Source organism: Haliaeetus albicilla, chromosome 8, assembly GCF_947461875.1.
Source record: "Haliaeetus albicilla chromosome 8, bHalAlb1.1, whole genome shotgun sequence".
Lineage (NCBI taxonomy): Eukaryota > Metazoa > Chordata > Aves > Accipitriformes > Accipitridae > Haliaeetus > Haliaeetus albicilla.
The window spans coordinates 17,113,935-17,138,702 of NC_091490.1; the positions used below are offsets into that span (position 1 = coordinate 17,113,935).

Sequence of the window (24,768 nt, forward strand, 5' to 3'; positions counted from 1 at the left end):
CCAGAAAGCAATCCGCCAAGAAAAATGTGTATGTAGAAAGATTCTTATACTCTTATAGAGGAATACATCTACTTTATTTATTTATTTGCATAAATACTTCTAGAAGGAATTCAGTAAGAACTATGAGAAGTAAGCATTGACAAGCACTATCACAGTTAGAACATCAAGACATTTGGAAACCTTTCCATGTCAGACAAAGTCTTAGGATGCAAGAGGGCTACTGGCCTGAGAGCATCATCACTAGCGATGCATTTAAAAGTTTAAATACTTTATCATTTTTGTCTTTGCCGTAAAGCTGGATTTAAGTCTTTTCTTCTCAAGCACTAGCACAGAGAAAATGCAGATGCTATGGCACTATTAGAACACTATTTCCAAGACATTCTCACATTAATAATCCGTGAGATAATTGTAATAATCCAGGACACGCATAATCACTTAAGACAATTCCAGAAAATGAATGAACCAGAAAGGAGTTCTTAAAAGGCCTCAGCAATGGTGTTTGCCATTCAGATTGAGTAGTGAAGTGGTATACATTTCTACCTATATCTGAATTTGCCATGAGTCATTCAGCAGCCAGCTCCCTGTGAAGCTACTCAAGGTTAAAAATTCAGTATTCTTCCATAAGTGAAAGGCCAGGAGATCAACATATAATTAGTTGCCAGCTGCACTGTAATTTTCAGCAGAGACTGTTCAGAACAAAACATCACTCAATATCATTACTTCTACTAAGGAAATGCAAAGTGTAGATTCTTATCTTCCCATCAGCCAGAAGCCTGGCAGCTGGTACGTTACAAATTATTTTCAAAATCTTGCTGCAGATCTGGCCTTTCGCCAGCAAAGTGCTTTAGAGTTCACTCAGTTTAATCAAACTAGAGGTGGTGTCAGAAGAACCTGAAGTACCAGCTATCTCAACACAAATGAACTTTAACCTTGCTGTGAAAGTGTTGCTCTTTGTACTGACTACATTTAAATATAAAATTAACATATTTATTGCTCTCATTTATCTATATAATCTTTAATTAACAAAAAATGCAGAGATGATCAGACTGTTACTATGTCAGGGCATGACTTTTTGTACTTAAGTCAGTGCTTCAGAGATGACGGATCTGCAAAAGCTGCTGCTTTTCTTTTGTTTGTTTTCCTGTGTGGCTGCTAACAAGGAAGCAGAGTATCAGAAATGTTTGGAAATTACACTCTATTTCCACGAGGAATTCTCTTATATTTGCAGTATCCCACTCACTCCAGGCTGTTGCCACATGACATTTGCCAGCATTGTATCAGATACCGACCCTCATGCCCTCTAGCTCCTCAGTACCCCTCAATGGGATTGGGACACGAGCGCTGGTGGAAAGGCACCACAGGGCAAAAACCTCTCCAGGGACTGCGATAGTCCCTTCAGTTGCCAAGTTTCCCTGCTCCAGTATTATTTCATTCAATCACATGCTGTGTTTCATTTGAATGAGAAATTAGAATGAATTTTCAGAAGCAATACTGACTGGATGCAGCTACTGAACTTCAAGATACCTTATTAGAGCTTTATTACTAATTGTCATCGAATTACAAAAGGAAGATTTCTGCATAAAACTACAATCTCTCTAAACTGAGAAAACAAGCTGTGATTTTGTATTCTGAAATAAGTACTTATTATTCTTCTGACAGGACATGCTATGCAATTCAATTTAAAAAAAAAATCTATTTTTTTCTCTGCACAATTTTAGAAATGTCAGTATTCACACAGTTACAGGACTTTGCTCTTTGACATTTGTACAACTGCGTGACAGTATCAATAATGTGCCAAGTACAAAGAGGAAAATAGTAAGGAAAAAAAAGATTTGAAATGAGCTTTCTTCTGTGTCTGCCTATCTAGCCAAAGTTTAATGCCAGCATTTTTAAAGGGCAGAGACAAAACTTTAATTTTTTCCTACAAACTTTCAATTCTGATTTTGGAAAGGGTGGGGGAGGAATCTAACAGTACAAATTACAACTGTACAATTGCAGTTTGTCAGAGAACAGAAAAAAGGTCAATCATGGATTACAGCATACAATACAGGAAAGCTTTGCAATTTACTGTTGCTAAGATGTCAGTAAAACAATGCTGATGTTGCTTTGTGCTTTTGTCTAATTGCACATGGCAGATTTATTCAGCCACGCTCACTGAAACCCTAGTGATTGATGTTCTTGTGAGAGACTTAAAGTCACCAGTTTTCCAAATGTGATGCATCATCCTTTGAAGCCATCTAGTGCATCTACATATTACATGCAACACACATTAGAATCCTTGTATTTACAACAAGTAGTATCTAGTGTAGTCTTTAGCGTGAGCAAGGCCCTATACCAACCCTTCAAAACATGTCCTTCACAGACCTGCTTGGCTGCTTGATGGCCAAGAAGGTGGCTGGTGATTCACCTGAGTGACCAACACAGCAGCACCAGCCACCAATCAACATATTAAGGACCAAGTCTTGAAGTATTCTGTAAAGCTACAATGTGAAAGATTAAGAGCTTTGGTAAGAACTTCAGTGCAGACCCACTCCAAGGATCAGACAGGATTTCAGAGGGAGCTTGGCAGTTTGGTTAGAGCTACACTTGCTGTTGAACACTGTTTAACAGTCTCCCTGTCTGCCCTGAAGACTTCCAGCAGTCAACCTGCAAGGTGCACCACAGAAGAGGTGGTCTGTTGGTCAATCACGGCCACCTTAGCCACCTGATCAATTGCTTTCACAAGACTCAAAAATCAAGCCAGTCATTCAACATTAACAGCTACTTTTGTGGGACTTTCCAATACATATACCAATGCTAAGCAGAGAGATTTAAGTTTTAAAATTTTGTTCTGACTTATGGTAAAAACAAGCATCAAATGTCGGCATTTCATAAGGGACAGAAATACCAGATTATGGATTTATTTTAAAATATTCAGGCTCAGTTTTGTGTTACAAGTCCTCCAATAACAGTCAAATGACTATGGTCTGAGGAACGGGTCTTCTTTCAGGCATGCTTCTAATAATATAAGAGACAGTGGAATTTGGCAAAGCCTGAATACAGAGGCAAGTCATCAGGAACAACTCTGTGCATTTTGAAAATCAAGTATCCCTGCCCTTAAACCTTAGAAAATAGACTAGTAACTAATAGTCAGTGAAATAATCCTTGTGCAAGAGGAACTCTGTTCTCTTGCAGGAGGATTATTTCACTGTACGTTGCTTCTATGCCGCTAACAACTGTGTGCCCATACATATCAGACCACAACTAGACTGAAAAAGTAAGGCAGAAATTTCAAATTTATTTGCAAGACTACTGTTTCTTCTAAGATCAACACCAAAACCCAAGAGACAAAGCAGTGCAGGTGTTCAAAATCAAATAGAAACCATTTAAATATTAGCTTGCCTTACTCTAGCCAGATTCAGAACATTAGGAGTTAAGTAACACCCTGGTAAAGCAACATAAATCAAGTTTTGTTTATCTGCATGTCCCTTCTTTTCCTGTGAAGTCTCACCACAGCTCTGCCTGAAAAAGGAAAATCTCCAAGATGGCAAATTCTATGCAAAGTACCTATGAAGGTCTGTGGAAACAGACTAGGACCTAACAGGCACAGACTGAATTATCACAATCGCTCTGAAGAAAATAGAGAACACAGGAGGGTCACATGAACAAGCATTCTTCAACATTATTAAAAAGTCAAGGTAAATTGAATATTTCTGCAAAATTAATACCTATTTCTTGAAAAAAAATCAGAAAGATGTACTTATGTCAAATAAATATAAGAAAGGACCAGTTAAAGATTCTGTGCAAAGGCAAGCAGAAAGTATAAGCAATTCTACAACAAGAACAGTTCTTCGGATGTATGCCAGAACATACAGTTAATTCAGCTATAAAATTGTCTTTATTTCTACATTTCCTTCAAGTCATTTGCATGCAAGTTATTTGATGCAATATTGAAACAGAAGGCTGTTATCACTGCACTCATGGTATTGTTTGCACAACCTCAAAAACATCACGTGATAAGATAAAACATACATTAAAAATACTTTTTTTCAAAATGAACAACTCAAAGCAGCCAGTGATTCACTTACAAAATACGTGCCTTTTTGACTGTTAACTATTATTTGAATGTATCCTTTTCCTTTGTAATGCTATTGCCTTCAGCATGAAACATACCAGCTGAATCCCATATGAGTACCTTCCTGAAAGAATAAGCTAACCACTTCAGATCAAAATACTGCACAGATGAAAAAAGTTCTATTGAAGATAATGACTAATGCTCCCTCTGCTCCAGATGAAACCTATTTATAATACTCAGAGCACATCTGAAGGAAACTATCGCCCTCATTCTTAGGGGATAATTAAATGTACTTCATAGGGCGAAATTTAACTATGAAATATTCTGAATACATGTGGAAGCCTGTTAAAACCTTGCCTAATTTCATTCACATTAACAATAAGCATTACATACTTCATCGTACACAGTAAACACAGGCATTGTGGGTTAAAACAGTCAGACCAGCACTTTCTACTTGTCATACTGATAAAATAAAGCTCTCTAGAAAGCTGGAATTTTGGCTGTTCAGTTTTAGATGCACGACAAAGCAGGAAAATGTGTAAACTGATGCAGAATATGCTCCATAAAGCGCTCACTAAAGATATCCAGTGCTTTGTGAGCAGCATGTATTCAGGCACGCGACAGCCCCTGGCTCTGCGGCAACATACCCAGAAGAGAATTTGGCTTCACACTGCGGGACTTCTGCACTGAAAAAAAATGCACTTGGCAGCCAACCCTCATACGGCCGCCCAGAGAGTGAGTACAAGACCTCTGTCCCTCCCTCTACTCGCTGCTACCCATCAGCACTGCAGTTCTCAAATGGACCCCGGCTATGAGTGGGTGGCTTATTCCAACTCTGATCTAGTGTACCTAGGCTGTACAGCTGCAGAGGAAAGATTTAGGAAGCAATTCACTGCTGACCTGCATATAAAAAGCCAAAAACCCAGGAGGATAAGTGAAGCCTGCCAGGCCTGCTCCCACTGCTGTGTGCAGGGATAACTATAGACTTCAGCTGCTGTAGTGCCTGATTTACAGCAGTTTACACAGGAAAAAAATTAGGGATATGACTGTTTATTCTTTATACTGGAAATGAAATACATACTCAAATATGTAATTGGAGAGACCAAAGGATGCCCAGTTTCTTATTTCACATGTACCAAAACCAAGCTTGAGCATGGGGACAGGGCACATTTATAAATCCCACTGTCTTAGTGTTGGACAAAAAGAGGAGAGGCAGTTTGAAGTAGGATCTGACAGGTTCTGTCACTGGCCAGACACAGCCTCGTTCCTCCCACTCAGAGCAATGCCCAACAAATTCCAACATAGCTTTTTTTTTTTCCCCAATAAAAGGCATATGGTATGGGTTGTCATGTCCATACCAAATTCAAAGTACTCCCCTTGTAAGACACTAATTCATCACATTCTCCTGTTTCCAGAAACATCAAGGGGAACACATAGTATAGGATGTAATGTCTGTTTTCTGCATGGGGTCACGGGAAGTCTGACCATTCAGATAATGAAATAGGAACAAGGAAAGCAGCCCTGTCTGACCAGCTAGCTGTCTGGTTTTGGAAGAAGAGACATGATCAGATATATGACAGTAGGCTTTTCTTGTAGGAAAATCTGCACTAATTGCTCATACTTCATATACCCACTTGTGTCTAAATAGCTTCTGGCAACAACAACTACCTTATTTTTACATGACAAAGTAACAGGGCGAGTAAGATACAATCTTCAGGTTTAAGCTGTTATTTTAAATTCCTTTTATTACAGAACTTCTAGAATTTCCAGTGTGTTCAAGATGCTGGTGTACTGCTGTACTACCTCCCTTCTATTTCTGCTATTTTGCCATATGGTGACCATGTTTTTATGAAGTAAAAGAAGGCAAAATTTCTTTTACTTTATTTGGATGTCTTGCGTGACTAAAGTTATAAGAAACATTGTTTTGTAGTTTTAAACCTGACATTTTGCAGACAATTATTCAAAGAAAACTACCTGGACACTCAAGCTCTAATTTTCTAACATAAACCACTTTATTTGCCTTCTAAAGGCTGAAGTAATTCTGCACACCTGAGCAAAAGGAAATGTTGAGCTTTCCAGACAGGAGTTTTTCCCACCCATATCTGCCCTGAGGGTACTAGCTCCAAATGATGAATTTCTCCCCAGGCCCAAAGGAATAGTATGCCTTGGTTGGAATAAGGAACTATGAAGGACTACCAGGATAGGCATCAGGGTCATCAGGACACAGGCTTCAAGACCAACAATTTGATATTAACCTGCCACAGTCTGTCTCCCTTGCTGGAAGCTATACAAAGAGAAGAGACGATACAAAGATCTCTTTTACTAACAGTGAAGAGGCTTACAAAATCTAAAATCCTGAGCCACAGAGGGAGGCAGTTGTGGGCAGCAAGCACAGGCTTTGTGCCTTTTTCATTCTGACTGAAGGACATGAAAATACCTTCTCCCCATTGACTAAAACATACTGGCTTATTCTGAAAAGACCATCTTGTGTTGCTATAACACATTTCCCAATGAGTTTTCTCTCAATGAGGGCTCATCTCCAATAAGAAAGTCTGTTCTTTAGGATTTAGAGGAGCTACAACAATAAAGTAATAAACCCCAATAATTTGTTTTTTGAGGAACAAGAGGCCTTGGGCTCCCTTTTAAAAAAAAGTAGGAATATAGAGCCTTGGTTTGAGGAGATATGCTCCCAGAGTTATTATATCTTGTAAGGCCAGAGCAACCATCATTGCCAATATGTATCTTCCAGATATATTTAAAAAAAAAACCAAACATCCATTGGAGGAGGCTGATTGAAAAGAAAAAGCTGCAGTTTTTGCTTTCATCTTTCCAGTAAATATATGAGTGTCTGTGTATGTCTTTCCTGTACAGTCCACAGCATTTTCTCTACAGCCCATGGTATAAATGCAAAAAAGCACCAAAATGGAACAATTCAGAGACTGACTTAGTTTCTGTGTAAACTGCCATAGTACTACACAGTTCTTAGGCAACCGCACTGCTACATTTAAGTGCCTGGCAATGCTTCTATGTAACTGGTGTTTATTCTTTGTGTTCCTTGCAAATAAAGCTGTTTTGTAAGAGATAAATACGCAACCAGGCTTGGAAAATCCCATTTGTAAACATGCTGTAGAATTAATGAATGGAAGTGTGCCTGAGAAATCACATGAGCCTCATTCAAGGTATAATCCATAACACCTGGATTCAAAAGAGAGCAAATCCTAATCACATAGGCAAATGACAAACTACTTTGTTTTCAAAGATCCTGTATATGAATACTTTGCATTAAAAAAATTATGATCTAGAACCTTTTGCACTTCATAGAGGTGAATGAATTCATTGGATATGACAGAATAAAAAATATTTTCTAATTCAACTAAGACAACAATCTTCTGTGAAGCAAACTGAGCTACCTCTGATTTTTGTAATTTAAAACTAAATGACATTCAATTTACCTCTACCAAGCAATTTCTTACCTCAGGTCCTGGAGGACCCAATGGTCCATGGGATCCAGGATCTCCAATTTTCCCCTTAAAAAAAATCCAAACAGTTAGATTATTCGTAATAATTTATTTTTTTACCAACAGATTGTTATGAAGATTTTAAAAACATTTATCAAAAAGAAAGCCAACAAAAGCGTTGAGATGACTTTTCCACTAAACAGGAAATTTTGTAACTGTCTCTCTTTGGATTCAATTAAAACTAGTTCTTCATATCTCTTTGAAGTCACAACAAAAAATGCAAATTAGCTTTAGACAAATGAAACTGGGAGTTTTGGGATGATCCAAATAGTCACATAAAAAAACCCCTTGAAATATATAGCTGTTTTCACAATAAAAACTACGTATTATTTAAAAGTTCAGGAAGTAACTGCTCTGGGTATTGGTTTACATACTTACCTATATATTTTAACTATCCAATCACAGCCAAAGAAATGGCAGTTTTGTGATTAATAATAGTAAAATTAGGTCCTATCCACATGTTATAGTAACTCCATTATATACAAATACTGACACACCTAAGAACTGACCAAAATATTTCTCTAAACTATACCTGTTCTTCCACATTTTTAAAAGTTTGCTGCTGCTGCTGCCATAACTAGGTCTTCCTTGAGCAAAATTAAAGCCTGACCTGGAAAACCTTTTTTAAATTTTAAAAGTAAATTATTTTATTGTAAATGCATTCTACAAAGTTAGATCTTATATGACTTGCAGGACTGAGGTCTCATACCTTCATTTAACAGAATTCAAGAAATCGGTCACATTCAGTTTGTGCTTAAAATCCACAACTGTTCAGGAATGGGCTAATTCACATGCTTATCTTTAAATGAAAATGCTTATCTCTTTAAAGGCAAAAAGTCTGAGTTTTCCCATCTGAGCTTACGCAAATTTGTGTAAGTTTTTTGTAGGATTAGTGTTTATATTATAAATTCTCTGGGACAAAGAAAGTATTTTTTTCTTGAGTTTGAGGGCCTAAGACATGCATGAGGTCTAAGGTTTACCAGATAGTGGCCTGACTGCACATAAGAAAATTCAGACTGGAGTGATTAATTCTTTAACAGCATTAAGTATTGGCTATTGGCAGCTTTTAATTATACACCGAAAACAGGCAGATAGTAGTGCTAAAAATAGGTGAGGAAAAAGCCAGATAACCCTGTGCAATGCCTTTTCTGTCTCAACATTTACAAATGCAGAAGGGCAATGCCGCACAGATGCCTTTAAAGTTGCTAAAAATCAGTAAATACTGGAATTCATGACTACTCCCATCCCCGAGAGAAATGACTGGCCATTACTAATGAGATTTCCCACACTCTCTCCAAATCCAGCTAGCCCAAATGGTCATCTTGGCAGCTCCCAAAGCTCTCAGTGGATTTATTTCAAACATCACCAACCTGTCTATTCTGCCACAAAGTGACTGTCACAGAATACCTAATATCCTAAGCACTCCCATATTAAAATCTGACACATATACTGATCTCTGTAATAAAATTTCACACATTAGGATCTCACCCAGTCACTAACCAGTCACTAGAAATAAAAGCAGCTTAGACCTTATTCTTTGTGCTTTTTGAATTAGGTAGCTTCTGGAGGATTACATGTAGTGTGAACATAAGATACAAAGAAGCATCAGATATAGCAACACATAGTGATACATTGAGAGCAAAAATTGATGTGTAAACTTACTGGGGGTCCTGGCTTTCCTCTGATCCCTGGGGGCCCTGGTAAACCAAGAGCACCCTGAAAAAAGAAAGCTATTAAATACACATGAAAATGTATTGTTGTGTTATGTTGGAAGCAATAGATTGCTACACTTTGCCACCTCAAGCAGGCTTCAAAATACTCCTGCGGGATGAGAAATGTCTTCTAACATCCAACTTTCATCAAAAGAGTTCTCAGAGGATGTGCTATTTCAGTGACTTCTGATGTACTAGCCAAATAGGAAAGAAGATCCTTATTTATCTCAGTTTCACGATATGAAGGAGCATGCCAGACCATGTGCTGCTGCTAACCACAGTTGGTACAGGTGAGCTGCAGATGAATCTCAAGGTTATAGGGAAAACCATCTTTTACAACAGTTTCTTAGCAGGTTTCAGATCACACCATAATTCTTTTCTTGTTTGATGCATCTCTGAACACACAGCAGCCAGAATTCTGCCCATGCCCTTTACTTGTCTTTGCTCACTACTTTCCATAACTAAGTTTTAATTAGCACAGCATTTCTTAAAGATATATTAATGCAGTGGTATCTAGTAGCTGACTTGTTGCATATTAAGAGACTCAGAAGCCTCATGAAGTTGCTGATATTGGACAATTTTGTAAAACAATGTAATTATAAATTACCTTGTCTCCTGGGTAACCCTGGTCTCCTGGCTCTCCTGCAAGGCCATGTTCACCCTAAGCAACATATTTTATACAGACATATGTATGTGGCTTAAAATGGGGTAGTTATCAGACTTAGAGAATGAGAAAGATGAATTCAATATTTAGTATTTAAAATTAACACAGATCTTTGAATGACAATGCAAGATGTTGCACTGAAGCACCCTCTCCAGGAAACCCTAGACACACAGCACTGGATATTGTTATGCCCAGTATTAAGTGCTGTGTCCACGAGTAAGTTTGTCTAAAGTACAAGATTGTGAGACTGAAGTAATTTTAAAAAATGAAAGCCAGAAGAAAAAAATCAAAAGGAAAAAGGGAAGGCTTTGTCCAGTACATTATGTTGCTCAAGATTTAATGAAAGGAGTCTGAAAGAACTCTATATCTCTAAGATAATGGAAATATTTAAATCACCTTATCACCTTTCATTCCAGGCTGTCCCACACTCCCTGGGAGACCCTATTAAAATAAAGAAAACAAAAATCCAATGTTCATCTATAATTTGGAAACCAGCATAGGCACCGGGCTGTGGGATTGTTTAGCACCATACCATGGGCCCTGGAATTCCTGATGGTCCACTTGGTCCTGCTGGCCCAATGCCTCCCTATGAGACAGCAAGAAAGGTGACTGCATTAAACATTTGATGAAATGGAGTAACTTAAATACTGGTACCAGAATGTGGCATTTTCTGCACCACAGAGAGAAACCAAAATCTTTTTCAGGCTAATTTCTTGGGGAAAAAAGTATCCGTATTATAAGCCCTCCATATTTACAGTTCCCAACCACATCAGCAGAAACACAAGAAACTGAATTTCCCTCTTTTCCCATAGATTCTGTATTCAAGAGAAGATAGTGCATTAGGCAATGCAGAATAAGGAAGCTTTCTTTTGTACTGCAGCTGCACATTCGGTGGCTATTCCCTCTGTCCTTAGGGTTACATGACATCACTGCTCTGGTAAGCATCGAATTTGACTTAAAGGAATTATTCTACCATAAGTAGTACCATAAAAAGTGACTTTTACTAGAATTTCTCATCTCTCAGTGACTTCTACAAGTTAAAAAAAGAGATGGGATTCTTCCAAAATACCAAGTGTGCAAACTTAACCTAAGTTCTGACAGGCACGCTCACTTTTTCTGTTCTCAGGTACCTTCAAAGCCCTTACTACAGCTCTCCTTTCTGGGACTTATATGGACTATTTTATGACTTGAAAAGTGAACCAGAAATGATCTTTTAAGATTCTTAATTTTTTTCAACACAGCAACAACAATAATATTAAGATGGTGAGCTAAACATAAGAAATGATTTAGCAATAGTTAAAACTATGTTACAGAGGGAAAAGTCTATCTACTTTTTGCCTATTCTACCTCTGGGAAAAAAAAAAACCAAAAACCAAACAAAAAAAGGCAGTGTTATACCTCTGTGGCTATGCAAGAATTTAGCAACAAATACGAATACAGAAATCTTTTGCCACTTGCTGAGAGTGACATGAAAAAGATAAGATGGACACCTACTGATTTCCAGTTCAGCACACATTCATTATTCTCTGGAGACTCTTACAGCAATGTTAGCAAAAGCATTCTTCTGCAGCCATCATCAGACTCATGGCTCACTGAAGAAAAAGGAAGACTGATGACTTAGCGTCTCAATGGTGCTTGGTAAAGCTCCAAGGAAAATTGCCACTCTATATTGCTTTAGCTTTCCATGACTGCTCAAATGATATATTCTGTCATGTTAGCTGATGCCAAGATAAATTGTTTACACTGCTGTCTCTTGCTTGTGCTATATATTCTAGTTCAGCAAGGCATTTCTGTATTAATAATACTGTGTGTTGAAACGCTACTTATGGTAACAATAGCATTGGTTGAAAAATCAGAGGGATACTGAGCTGGGAAATTTAGCTTAAAAAAAAGCAATGGGAAGAAGTTCCAAAACAGCTTTACAAAATTCAGGTTGATGAAACTCCTATCACAGTCTCCAGAGATACTGGCTGACCTAATTAACAACAAAGAACTTGAACTACACAAAAATAAAACTGAAAAATGATCTCACTGATAAGAAAAGGGTTGAATTAGTAAGTCTGTCAGTTTTTTAAATGGTCCTCCATCTATAAAAGCCTCACTATACATTAGCATATGCTTATCAGTTTGGTTAAAACTTGCCGATAGATAGAAAACAAAAATTACTTCAGCTACGTAAAGCATATCTTTTCCACCATTTCTAAGTGACAAGTGAAACTAAAACCAAAATGCTTTTACCTGTCAAAAAGATAAGATACCAGAAAAGGAAAACTAATGCTTCCTGGTATTAGGTTTGGGGGTTTTTTTTAAGGAAGAAAAAAAAAAAAGCAAAACTCGCTCTGATAACTGTAGTCAATTTTCTGAAAGTCTTCATCTTATTAAAACTCATGGCCTTGCAAATCTTGAGAGACTGACTGCTCAGCCAGCCAAAACTCTGAATGTGGCAACAGCTTTGTATATTGAAAAAATCATGGAAGGAAGAAATTCTTGGACTCAGCTTGCCAATGCTGCTCACTTTGCCATTGTTCTCATGAACAAACACAAAAATATAATTAGCTCTTGACACTGCATACAGCTGGGCTGGACAAACTTCTTGAATTAACGCTGTTGGTTTCTGCCAGAATAATATATTTAATCTCATGTTCAATATTGCATCTTATAATAGTATAATGTGTTACAATTGACTATTTTAGAAGAAACATTGAGATCTCTAGTTCTTTACTCAGTTTTGGATGACCACTACCATCTGCCTGAATAAGGGACATGTGAAAACAGAGGCCACGGTGCACAAGCCCATTAGGAGAGCAGGTGTGGTCAAGGAACAGGGCTGCACCACAAAAGCTGTACTTGGGGATGCTGGGGTCACCTGAAATTCCCCTGGTGTCTTGGTGAAATTCTGCTACAGTTTAAAAGAGCACAACGGTCCCTTGTAAAGGAACTCTGGAACAAAGTGCAGCTCTTCCAATTATCTTACTGACTGGAAAAGTGGGAACCAGCGTAACTAATATGATATAATGCAGAGACACAGAGGAGTGCATAATAGTAAATTTTAATGATGATGCCTGTACACTGTGTTAGTATCCACAGAAGACTCATGCCACTAGATACTGCAGTCCTCTTTAGCCATGTTCCGAACTTATTTCAAAACCCCAACTAGATTTGCTGATGCTTTGGAAGCTTCCAAAGGGTGTTCAGAAATCTGGAGAAAATGTTGCTGGGCCATTTTCCTCAACTGCAAAATCTTACTGTACCAGTAGTAAGGTCTTATCAACCATGGAGAGTTAACTGCCCCTGAGCAGCAATGCTAATGTGTCTTGGCTAACTAAAAGAAGACACCTTTAAAAACACCCTAATATATCCATAAGATCTATTAAGCTGTTGGAAGGATGTACAATGATCCTACCGTTATGGAGCTGCATTTCTACATCATAAGCACTTGTCCACACATATTTTTGTTCATGGATTTGTCATCCCAAGCACTAAACTCTTTTAAGACCAGAAGCTCATCTGCAAAATTATTTCTGCCTCCAAAAGTGTCATTGTTTTTCAGCATATATCTATACACCTCAGCTACAAACACACAAGTGTAGAGATCAAAGGAGCTCTCTGCTCCATGCAAGACTCCTAATTCTTTGCAGTCAAATGGAGCTGCAGCAGATGATGTTTCCAACAGTTCAGGGGGTCAAACTCTAATTCCAACAAAAGATGTGAATATCAGTGCACTCCCTGTAAAAGTCCTGTCCCAAATAGTCACATTGCAAAACTAAAAACTACACACAGGAAGAATTAGCTTAGCAATTGTACATAATGAAGAAAGAAATGTCAGTTTCAGTTTCTATGCTTTACTTTCTTGTCTTTCCTTTGAATACAAATTATGTAGAGCACATGGGCACATAATCAGTGCTCTTTTACACAGCTGGAATTGTGCAAAAGCATCCCATGTATAAACAAGAGATAGCAGGCCACTCAAATGGGGTTCACAGGCAAAACAATTATTGACTTCATGCTGGTCAAAATCTAAATATGCCATCAATTTTTTTTTTTTTTTTTTCAAGAAATAGCCAAAATATAACCATAATGAGAGCTATGTACAAGTGGCAAAGGTTTTGGACTGGTGATTGAAAATAATTACTGTATTTCACAAAAAATTATTGATACTCAGTCTCTCTGCATAAGTGACTGCAACTCAGCAACATGACAAATGGAGCTTTGACCATGCAAACATTTATGCGCATGGGTTCTAGGAAGGGCTAAACTGCTGACTAAGATTTAATCAAAATAATCAGTACCTACCTTTTTAGCAGGTAGGCTTTTTAAAAAAACTCAGAAACATTTGTACAATTATCAAAATCCTTGAGATAAAATTCCAAAGATGGTCATGTAAGAAAGAAAAGCAAACTATAATTCAAAGCAAATTCTCAAGAGTGCAGCCTCTAGTCTCATGAGTGGTTCAATTGGCTCAAATATGTCAACTGACAAGAACGCTATGAGTCATGTTTGCGTGATGACGGCTGGAAGCCACAGAAGTTCCTTGACCAAGCTTGTGCGTCTTCACAATAGCAATGCCATAACAATCCCCATCAGGCAGCAAGGGATGACTTACAGGAATATTTTTTGTTATGAAGATACCATTAAAAAGATAATAATAATGGAACTCAACTGTCATACTTCAAAGGAAAAGTTAGATGACCGTCAGTGTAAACTAACAAACTTATCAAGAATGTTTCAGATCTCCAGATATTAAAAAAAAAAAAAAAAAGCCAACACTGGAGACAATCATGGCTTTCTTAATTCAAGTGTAAACATGCTATTTTCTCCCACGTTATGAACTATGAACACGGCTGGGTAGCCAGCCTTGACTGAGCCAATATCAAGAATCAAAACCATATCCTTGAAAAGTAAACACATTAATTACTTAAAATAAGGGAGTAAGACTACACAGTATGAAAGTATCGGTCTTTCCCACCTCCTGTAGGACTCATTCATGTCACTGAGCTTCTCTGGCACAGCTGTATTTATACAACTACAGCTTACAACTCCATAATGAGCATAACAACCTTATTCTAAAAATGTAAAAAAAAAAAAGAATATGATACTGTATACAAGATAAAGTAATATTGCTTAGGAATTAATTCTGCTTAGAATTTGGTAGCCATATACAGGAATGAATGAAGGCTGTGGATGTTAAAAATGTTTGAAAGTATCTCACTTTTTGAAAAAGTGACACTGACTTTAGGGGTATAAACTAGCAAACTTGGCTATTTCGAAGAAAAAAACCCAGACACACCAGATCAGAAATAAGCATAGAAATTCAAACCAAATATAGACGTACGCCATACCAGCAACATGACAGCAGTTTTGTAGAGTGATTTTAATTAAAATCATGACTAACTAAAACAAAATTTGTTTAAATCCCTGGATTCTTATGTTTGTTTTTATTATTTCACAGACAAGACAAATATTCTAATGAAGCCGTATCAAAGTAAGCAATAAAAGCATACTCACTCTTAGTCCTGGAAATCCAGGAGGACCAACACCACCAACAATTCCCTTCAAAGAAAATTCATTTTAGATTATCTGAACTTTACTATTTTACAAAATTCCCAGTGATAAAATAAACAAAAATGATCTGCAAAGCAAGTCAGCTGGGATTTTTAGAGAGTTCCTGAAGAATGACACCTTATCACTGTATAGGGGAGCATGCTGCTTAAAATCCCTGATTGTGGAATTAGATTTCAAGATATTTGCATCATTAAATCATTCCTGCATTGCTAAAGAATATGAGATTTGTTACCATATTTAAAGCGGGAAGAAGGAAAACTATTTTTTGGGGGTGGAAAAAAGACACCTCAAGAATTTATTAGGATTCCTTTGAAAGATATACAGAACACTGGCTCAGTCCATAGAAAGACCTTTGCAAATTAAAGGTCTCTATGAAAATTTGGTCTCAAGGTCTCAAACTCTATGAAAAATTGTTTCTTGATACAAACTACAGTGTTTGTACTTTATGTAGAAGTAACAAATTCAACAGTACTCTACTACTGCCTCTGTTGCACTCAAGCAGAGGCTAAAATTCTGAACACCATGGGAAAACAGTTGCCAAGTCTCGTTGCCCTGCGTGAAAGGGGTATTACAGCCCTCTGAGTCAGCATGCTTCGTGCAAACTGTCCCAACACCTGGGACCTGCTACTCAATGGATATCATACATAGGGGTCACTGCAGCCCATCGGCACCCACAGTGAAGGGGAATTTTTGTGCAAGCAAATGTGAGTCCTTTTCTGAAGCTGTCCAACCAGGCCTGGCTGCTGGGCATGGCACGGAGAACACCTTCATGCTCTCCTCCTTCCTCCCGTGCCTATACACCTTCTCCAACCTGCTCCAAACTAACCACAGAGGAAGTCAAATGCTCTAGCAAAATCCTCCAAGGCAGACTGACATCCTCAGAGGATTGAAAGGGTGTTGTGGAAATGAAGGATGGCATTACTCTGTTAAGCAGAAGAAATTAGGCATGGAGACAAATGTCATTAGTGTCAAGTCAGCACATGGGGAGAAATGTCTTCCCTTCAAGTTCCTGCCACCACAGGCCTCCCAGGCAGCCCCCACTCTCCACTGCCAGCTCACGAACAGGCTCTGTAAATATCCCATTAGCATTGCAGCCCCCTGCAGCTGCAGCTCTGGCCCCTTGCCTGAACAAGCCCTGTAGGGTGAGTTTTGGGGGAGGAGGAGAGAGGGGTTGCTGCCTGTCTGCAAAGGCAGTAAGATCAGCGGCTGTCTTGGCAGATTAAAAGGAACTCCTTTGCAAATGCATGCATTAAACCAAGCTTCTTTGTAAAGCCCAAGTCTGTAATTTCAGATCCAGGCCTTCTGAGCTTGATTCTATTAAACTACTGTTGTTCTGCAGATCTTGTGGAAAGACAATATCTGCTTTATCAGGAATGGAGGGAGACTTGGGAGTGCCAGGAGGGGAAGCAAGAACTAACCTTTTTGTATCATTTGCAGAGCAGCTGGTGACACTCACAAACCCTTGGAGGGCTTTCAAGTTGAAAAGTACCATACTGACATCACCTGGCATTCCCACAAGGGGAACTTTGCCTCAGGGACTAGAAATGCAAAATATATTTTTTTCTATGTTCCAAAATGCTGACACCAAACGTTGATAACCCACCAGCAAAATTCATGTAAGCTTTTCTAAAATAAGTTTCTAAGATGGGTGTCAGGAAAGGGTAGGCCTTCAAAAAGAGACCATTTCTGCCTAGTTGCTGACTCTGGTCCATATCAGAACAACCTTTAGACACAAACTGACAGCAGTTTCCAAAGGAGAATCCAACAATAAAAGCAGATTCAAATCAGCTGCTCTTTTGCCCGGCACTTATCACTGTTCCCTTGTCTGGCCCAAAGCCCTTTCACTGGTTTCTCATATCAAAGGAAACCCGAGTTTAGAGTCTGCAGCCAGAGTTTCCCTACAAATACTGCAAGACAGCAAAGCTCCTTTGAGGGCAGCCAGTGAAGCGACGTGACTGTGCCACAGTTTGAATACCATACCATGAGAGCACTTTAGCCTGCACACACTGCCAAGGACAAAGCTGTTATCATACTGATTATAACGCACTAAATGACATACTAGCATAATTGTATTCAGTAACAGTTCAAAGGATGAAATCAACTATCAAATGCATAAGCATATGAAAGCTGGGGTTTTGGCATGCATGCAGAATCCCATTTTGTTAAGGTGATCTTAGAATAATGGTTTAAATAAACAACGCAAAGTCATATCCAATGCAAGAATTTCTGAAGACAAAACATTCATCAGTAATGCAATGAGGACAGCAAGACATCTGATTCTCAAGGTAGTCAGCACATGCAGCAGTGGCAACTGTGCTCTCAGCAGCTTTCTGGTTCTTTTCTTTCTCTTTTTTATACCACTGCTTATTACAGTACTATCCTAGCAATTTCCATAGAAAAGCAACAGTCCAAAATTTTCCAGTGGACTTCAAGACATTGCTTTTGATGCAAAAGTCTCCTTTCCATTTGGGAGGGGAGTTAATATTGAGTGTTACCAATTTTACCATATTAATCAACACACATTTGATACTTACAGGATTCCCATCTGGACCAGGGGGGCCTCTATTTCCAAAGTCACCTGGAAAACCCTAAAGCAAAAGAGAGAATGCTTGTTCTTTATTATCCAAGACGTGAAGGTTGGTCTGAACACTGAATACCTATAGGTATTAGAAATTAGGACATCAGCAAGTGGATTCAGGGAGAGAGATGGAGGAGTGGGAGAAGCAGAAAGTTTCAGCTGCACAGTTCAAATTAATAGAATAGTATAGGGGTATTTGTTTGTCTCCTAAAATCAGAACCAAAAAAAGATGTAATTATACACAATGTAAGCACAGGGCAAAATCAGATGACTGAATGCTTTAAGAGCAATATTAAACAAGTATTACTTGAATTGTTTTCTTGGAGTCTCTTTTCCTATTTAGTATTTTCACTTCAAATATTTTTTTTTTCCTGTTACCTACAGCATTCACTAAACATCTGACTTTTGTTCTCTTCTTACTCTTCCCCAAATATTAATGGTTGCAGTCTCAGCGTGATACATGTTCATTAGAAATCAAATTTTTCATCTTTCTGGCACAACACTGTCCTTAACAATGTGAGCACTTGCCTTAGTCTGCATCTAGAGACTGAAACAATAACTCAAGCAAGACATAGAAAAGCCTCATTCATTTTATCAGTTTTGACTTCAGAGACTGGATTATCAGGACAGGGAAGAAATCTGACTGGCCAAGTCAGGCGTTGAAGCTTAAAACAGAATTTCCACTTCTTCCTTGAGAAGCAAAATGAAATGGAAATCCACCACTTCACTGGCTCTAACCTTTCTTGCTTCCTCTCAGGGTTTTGCAGATTGTTTTGCTTTTCTGATGTTGCCCATGCAGAAGCACATGAGTTGCTCGGGAAAAGTGATTTGGTTTTTGTTTTGGTTTGGTTTAAGTTAATTTTTTCAGTGTACTATTGCCAGCCAGATCTCACTGTTTCTCTGGAAGAGCCACATGAAGCTAACAGCTAACTTACGCTATTAGTTTGAAACAGCACCATGCAATATTTTCACGATTCCTATCACTGTATAAAATTAGGAGAAAGGATGGAGCACAGATCTACAGAGAAGTCAACATCCTTTTTAATTATATTGTAAGGTCCACAGAAGAGCCTATCACAAAATTTGCAAAATACCAAGCTGGAAAGGGATCCTGCCTGGAGAAAATCCAAGATAAGGTGCTCACAGGAAAGAGACTTTTCCTGGAACTGAGAAGTCTTGCACAGTATTAGAGTACTGAGATAACCGAGAGGTGCATTGACCTGAAGAAATCAGCCACAAAGCACCAGGGCATTACTAGTCCATCTCCATGGGGAAAAGCAGCAAATTCCATCTTTACAATAATTTTTACGTGAAATACTTTTCTTTGGCTTTTCAGTGTTTGAATGTCTTTTTACCCCTCTCTGGGTGTCAGGAACAGTACTTTGAGGCATTAACCTTTCACCTCTGTAAGACTGTGTTCAAACCTGCTGCAGGTCAAAGGTACAATTAATTTGGCCTTTGTAATCTACCTTGTTTGGAAGACATCCACATAGCTGTCCAGCTCAGGACTTAGTATAGCAGTGTCTTTCCTTAATGGAACGGAGGATATGCATCATCATACAATATTATACAAACAGCAGTCAGAAAGACAACATAAAACTGTGGCAAGGAGGTAGAAAAATCATATCATAAATCAAAGTAGTTTAAGCACTGCTTAAGCCATATTTGGCTTTAGTAATAACTTAAACTAGAATTCTATAAAAGTTAAGGCAACTTTTAATGTGTACCTATATATATATATACACATACACAGCGCTAAAAGAGTATGTTGAAACAGCGTAATAGGCTCTTAACTCCCATCATAATGCATGACATTGTGAATTAATCCGAGACATGCTTAACACTCCCTGTAGCATCTTTTGGGTTGATTTTGGTTGGAGTTTTTTTTCTGCATTCTCCTGCAAATTCAGGAAAGCAAAAGATAGGAACACCTCTCACAACAATGAAATTTTTATTCAGGATCTGATCATGGAACTCACAAATAAGAATCTATAGCCATAATTGTAAGATCTGACAGTACAGGTCTTTATATCATTACTGTCTTATCATTTAAACAGTAGAGGTTCATAGGTTAATGGTCAATAAAGCAGATTTCATTGATTCTCAATCTGTACACCATTGGCCAAATTTTTGCACAACTCTGAAAATGTACTGTAAAATTTCACACATGCAAAGTGGGTATTTGACAGTGCCTATGTTGTTAAAAGCTACCAGCTGATAGGATGTAGACAAAGATTAATTTACTACCCTTTCCTTAACAGTATAATATTTTGGTTGTACTGCCTACCATTGGTAGGTGTTGGAAGAGGCAGAATTGCCATAACACACATGAATATAAATTTTTTTTTTTAAAACACACAAATGAGGCATCAAAAGTGAAATGGAAGACACAATGGGACAGTTCTACCAGCTACCAGATTATACATACAGGTCACAGATGATGGTTTATATACAGCAGGAACGCAGCATTGCACGAGTTACGAAAGGGACAGATTACCCACAGTCATCATAATCCCATTCTCAACAGCATGTGTCTTCTAACTGATGCTGATAAAACTATCTTAGTAAGTAGAAAAATGAAAGGGAAATGCAACATAGGAGAACAGGCAGAAAAGTCTAAAATTGGATGTAATATAATAATATTACTGTGCAACAAGTGGTTTATTACATCAATATTAACATTTAACATTACCATAAAGCACACAAAGGACAACTCTGCATAATTTTAATATAAAACAGAGCCTGAACTGTTTTTACAGTTACAATGGACTTGATTAATAAATTCTTGGTATAATTTACAAGGTCTGTTCTGTCACATTGATCACTGGTTGTAACTAATCCCATATAGAAGAAAACTATGTAAAAACATTCCCTCAGATGTGGTCAAACTATATATGTAAGTAAAAGCACTATGCATCATACTAAAAGGACGATGATTAGAAATACTGCAAAACTAGCCAAATTTCATATTATAAGCATACAATGGAGAGAAATTGAATACATATACTTTTACTATGAAATATTTTCTTAAAGCATACCATATGCAAAACTAATCTAAAATTCACTCTATAATCTTCACAATAGAGATTTCAGTAATTGAATATTTTGTTCCATTTCAAATATTCCAGAGATGTTACAAATATGAATAACTATTCAATATACTTGCTAAGTAGTAGCATTTTGAATTGTAAGTGTACAATCCCTTGTACGATCCACCTTTCTTATACTTTAATATTACCTTCCAAAAATGAGATCATATTTGGGATCTGTTTTCTTTCAGAAGGATCTCTGCCAGTCAGACAGGGTTTTTTCCTCCTATTATTATTGAGAGAAGTTTTGTCCAAAGAAATAAGTTGCATCCTAGAACACAAGGTGAGGAGCCTGACTTCAGGCACTATGCAATTCCCGTGCCAAATTCCCTTTAGTGACAGTGCCCTGCCCCAAAGCACCAACATTGTTAACTCCGGTGTTGAAAAACGTTGTCATCACAGCTATCATTGTCTGGGGTTAAAATAACACACATTCTCTAAGCTTGTGATCCAGCAAAGTACTTCAAGCCAGGTTCCCATGCAATTGCCCTCCTGATTTGGTCCCTATATTAGTAGCCTTTAGTAAAATAAGTACTTTATAAATCATAGAGAGGATTTGGAATGAACCTTAGGATTGAGGAAATGACAACATTACAAAGGAATCAGTACTCAATGAAGGTAATCGTGGACATTGTGCAGAGGTGCTTCTGGTGCTCTGTCACCTATGTGAAACCTCTCTGAATTGATTTATATAAATAAAAGTCCTTACCAGACCATAGCCTGGCACTGATAGAAGTTGTGCTCTTACTGTAAATGAAAAATACCTGCTTACCACAGCATGCACAGCACCAACTGTTATGGATTGAAACAAACTACTACACTGGCAATCAGAAGCCTCAGTGAAACCTGCCACTGAGAATGAGATTATAATGCAAAACATGTTTTCAGAGTACCCTTCTGTCACCCCCTCTTCCTTTTCCACACTGAGCACAAGGCTTTGCTTTCCATCCAGGTTCTCCTCCTTCTTAAATGCTGCATGTGACTCACCAGCAAACCCACTGCCAACTACTGCAAGGTACTGATGGCACAGACCCCTTCTTGCCCGACACTCAGATGCATAAAGTATCATTTGATTCAAATTATAAGCAAACTATAATATGGTCAACAAGCACAGAAGCACTCTGTCCTGCCAGCTGAATAATTAAAAAACAGATTCTTACTTTTATTTTATACCTTAACAATTTGATAGCAGCTTCAAAAAGAGCAGAATATCAGTTTAATGACACTCTTCTCTGCTTGCCTTTCTTTACATCAAAAGGAATTCTGTTGAAAGCTAGTGCCTTTTTTGGCTAGTGTTAGATCACATAGAAAACAAAACATAATTAAACTGAATCCTCCATAACTTTCATAGCATACATCAAGGGCCAAACGATAGTAATCACACTGCCACTGCGGAACAAGCTTATTCAACATGCTAGATGAAAGTCATCTGAACTGCTGATCGCAACCGAGTGCACAACTGGAGAATGCTATCACAGTTTCTAATCTCAAACCACAAGCAAGTTAAAATTGGGAACTCCTGGATAGCTTCAAAGACCTAAAATAATAAGGCTGCAGCAGAAAACAAAACACTTGGCATTGAAGATATACCACAGGAAATATGTAAACCTTGATAATGTATACTTGGCAGATTTGTGTTTATTCTCAGCTGTAGAAATATATGTTAAGTAGAGGACAGCTTTAATTTACCATAGTCCAGAAATATCAGACATTAGAAGCAGCTGATTTGCATTCAGACCAACACCACAATCAGACTTACAAAACTTGCATCATATCTATACCTTGTGCTAACACTAATTTTACAGAATATATTTATGCGTTTCTGTCATCAGAAGAAGTAGCTGATATCAGTAGCCAGCCACAAGGCTCATCGTGTTAAGTCTTCATCACTTCAGAAGATCTAGTAGTTATAACCTGCACAGAAATTGCAGTACTGCAAAGTACTAACTGGAAACAATAGAAAGTCATCTATGGAAAAAAAAAATAAAACTAACATTTTTCAGCTAATTACAGTTACAGAGTGAATTACAGGTGCATTTACATTGGCAGCAGAAATTGTAATAAGTGTTAGAAGCATTACCTGCCTCCCTTTGGGACCTCTTTTTCCACGGAAGCCTGGGATGCCCTGAGAAAGAAATAACCCATCATAAGTAGGTTTTCTTTTCTTCAATAGCTTAAGTTCAAGTAATTAAACCTGCATTTGATTGGAAAAGACAGTGTGGAAGCACCATTAAAAAAAAAAAAAAAAAAGATTTGAGCAAAGAATCATACAATGTCCTTTAACAGAGGGGCAGAAACACAAGTTTTGCTTATGTTTACTGTGGCCACATCAGAACAGCTATGAAGAAGGGCCATAGCCTGCTTCCGTCAAGGTACATGGCCAGACATCCTTTGTGCGCAAGAGAAGCAAGAAAAAGCTCAAGCACAGAGTGACAGAGATTAAGACTTCCATGACTGGTTTTATTATAAACATAATCTGACAAATGACAAATATTAATTACTGACTGAACAAAATTGCTTCAATGGAAACTACTCATTATGGACCTCGGTGGTAAGAAAAAAAATACTGCTAAATCCTTGCAGCTCTAGATTAAATGCAAACAATAATTTACAGCTGCTCCCTACCTAACTTTAGCACCAGTATATTTCACTGATTACACTAATCAGATATGACCTATTTATTTCATTTTGTCCATATCAGTTCTGCTTTTAGACAAAGACTCAAATGAATAGCTGTACCTTGTACATTTTCTCCGTTCCCATTCTAACATATATTGCATTACTGCCCACACATCAATATCTTATTAATGTTCTATTAAACCTACCCTTTCTCCTTCAGGTCCTGGTTGTCCTGCCACACCTGGAGGTCCAATGAAACCCTAAAAACATAAGAACAATTCTTGATTACAAGGCTGCTTCCCACCAACACTGCTTGTCCTTTAGTATTGGCCAGCTGTGGGTTCAAGATCCAGGGATTAAATTCAGGCTCATTTGAAATTACCAGTGAAGCTCAATAAACTTAAACGTGACTAGAATTTACTCTCCAACCAACAGCAAAAACAATTTCCTATTATAAGGGTACAGAATCATTTAATAAAGAAGTACTAAGAAAGTGTTCCAATAAAACAAAGTTGCATCAGAGATCTTATTTATTAGAATAAATTAAATACGAAAAAGCTGAAGTTAACCTGATGTATGAAATAAGTCAGAAAACATGTTCTCATCTTTAATAGCACTGTGTGATCACTGCTATATGCAACAGTCCTAGAAAGTCTATCTTGTCATAAGCAGAATGTTTTTCTTAAAGTTCAGTCACAATGCATTTCTTTCCCACCTTCCTCTCAGAAAGTCAGAAAACAATCCTATCATATAATGCATTGTATGGACACAGAAACATGCTGCTGACTCAGCAGAAATGATAGTACAATTTACAAAAATAGTAGTAGAGATGGATTCTGCACTACCAGATTCAAACTGAGATTGGAACAAAATTATTATTAGTTACGAAAAAAAGAATCCCTTGCTTTCATCTCCCCCGCCATGTCCTCCGATTGTAATGATTTGGGCTGCCTTTTTTTTTTTTTTTTTTTT

At 37.8% G+C, this 24,768-nt stretch overlaps 1 protein-coding gene across 6 annotated transcripts in view; it reads right to left on the bottom strand.

The window, feature by feature from the left end:
• Nucleotides 1-24,768, bottom strand: part of COL24A1 (collagen type XXIV alpha 1 chain) — a 152,400-nt gene that overhangs the window by 83,339 nt on the left and 44,293 nt on the right. For 5 of the 6 annotated variants that reach the window (XM_069789138.1, XM_069789140.1, XM_069789137.1 and 2 more), the window contains 9 exons: nucleotides 24,003-24,056; nucleotides 23,258-23,302; nucleotides 18,045-18,098; nucleotides 15,454-15,498; nucleotides 10,481-10,534; nucleotides 10,345-10,389; nucleotides 9,892-9,945; nucleotides 9,235-9,288; nucleotides 7,528-7,581 (listed from right to left, as the gene is read on the bottom strand). In XM_069789138.1, coding sequence (XP_069645239.1) covers nucleotides 7,528-7,581; nucleotides 9,235-9,288; nucleotides 9,892-9,945; nucleotides 10,345-10,389; nucleotides 10,481-10,534; nucleotides 15,454-15,498; nucleotides 18,045-18,098; nucleotides 23,258-23,302; nucleotides 24,003-24,056 — 459 coding nt within the window. The remainder of the gene's footprint in view (nucleotides 1-7,527; nucleotides 7,582-9,234; nucleotides 9,289-9,891; nucleotides 9,946-10,344; nucleotides 10,390-10,480; nucleotides 10,535-15,453; nucleotides 15,499-18,044; nucleotides 18,099-23,257; nucleotides 23,303-24,002; nucleotides 24,057-24,768) is intronic. The other variant, XM_069789141.1, reaches the window with a different exon arrangement.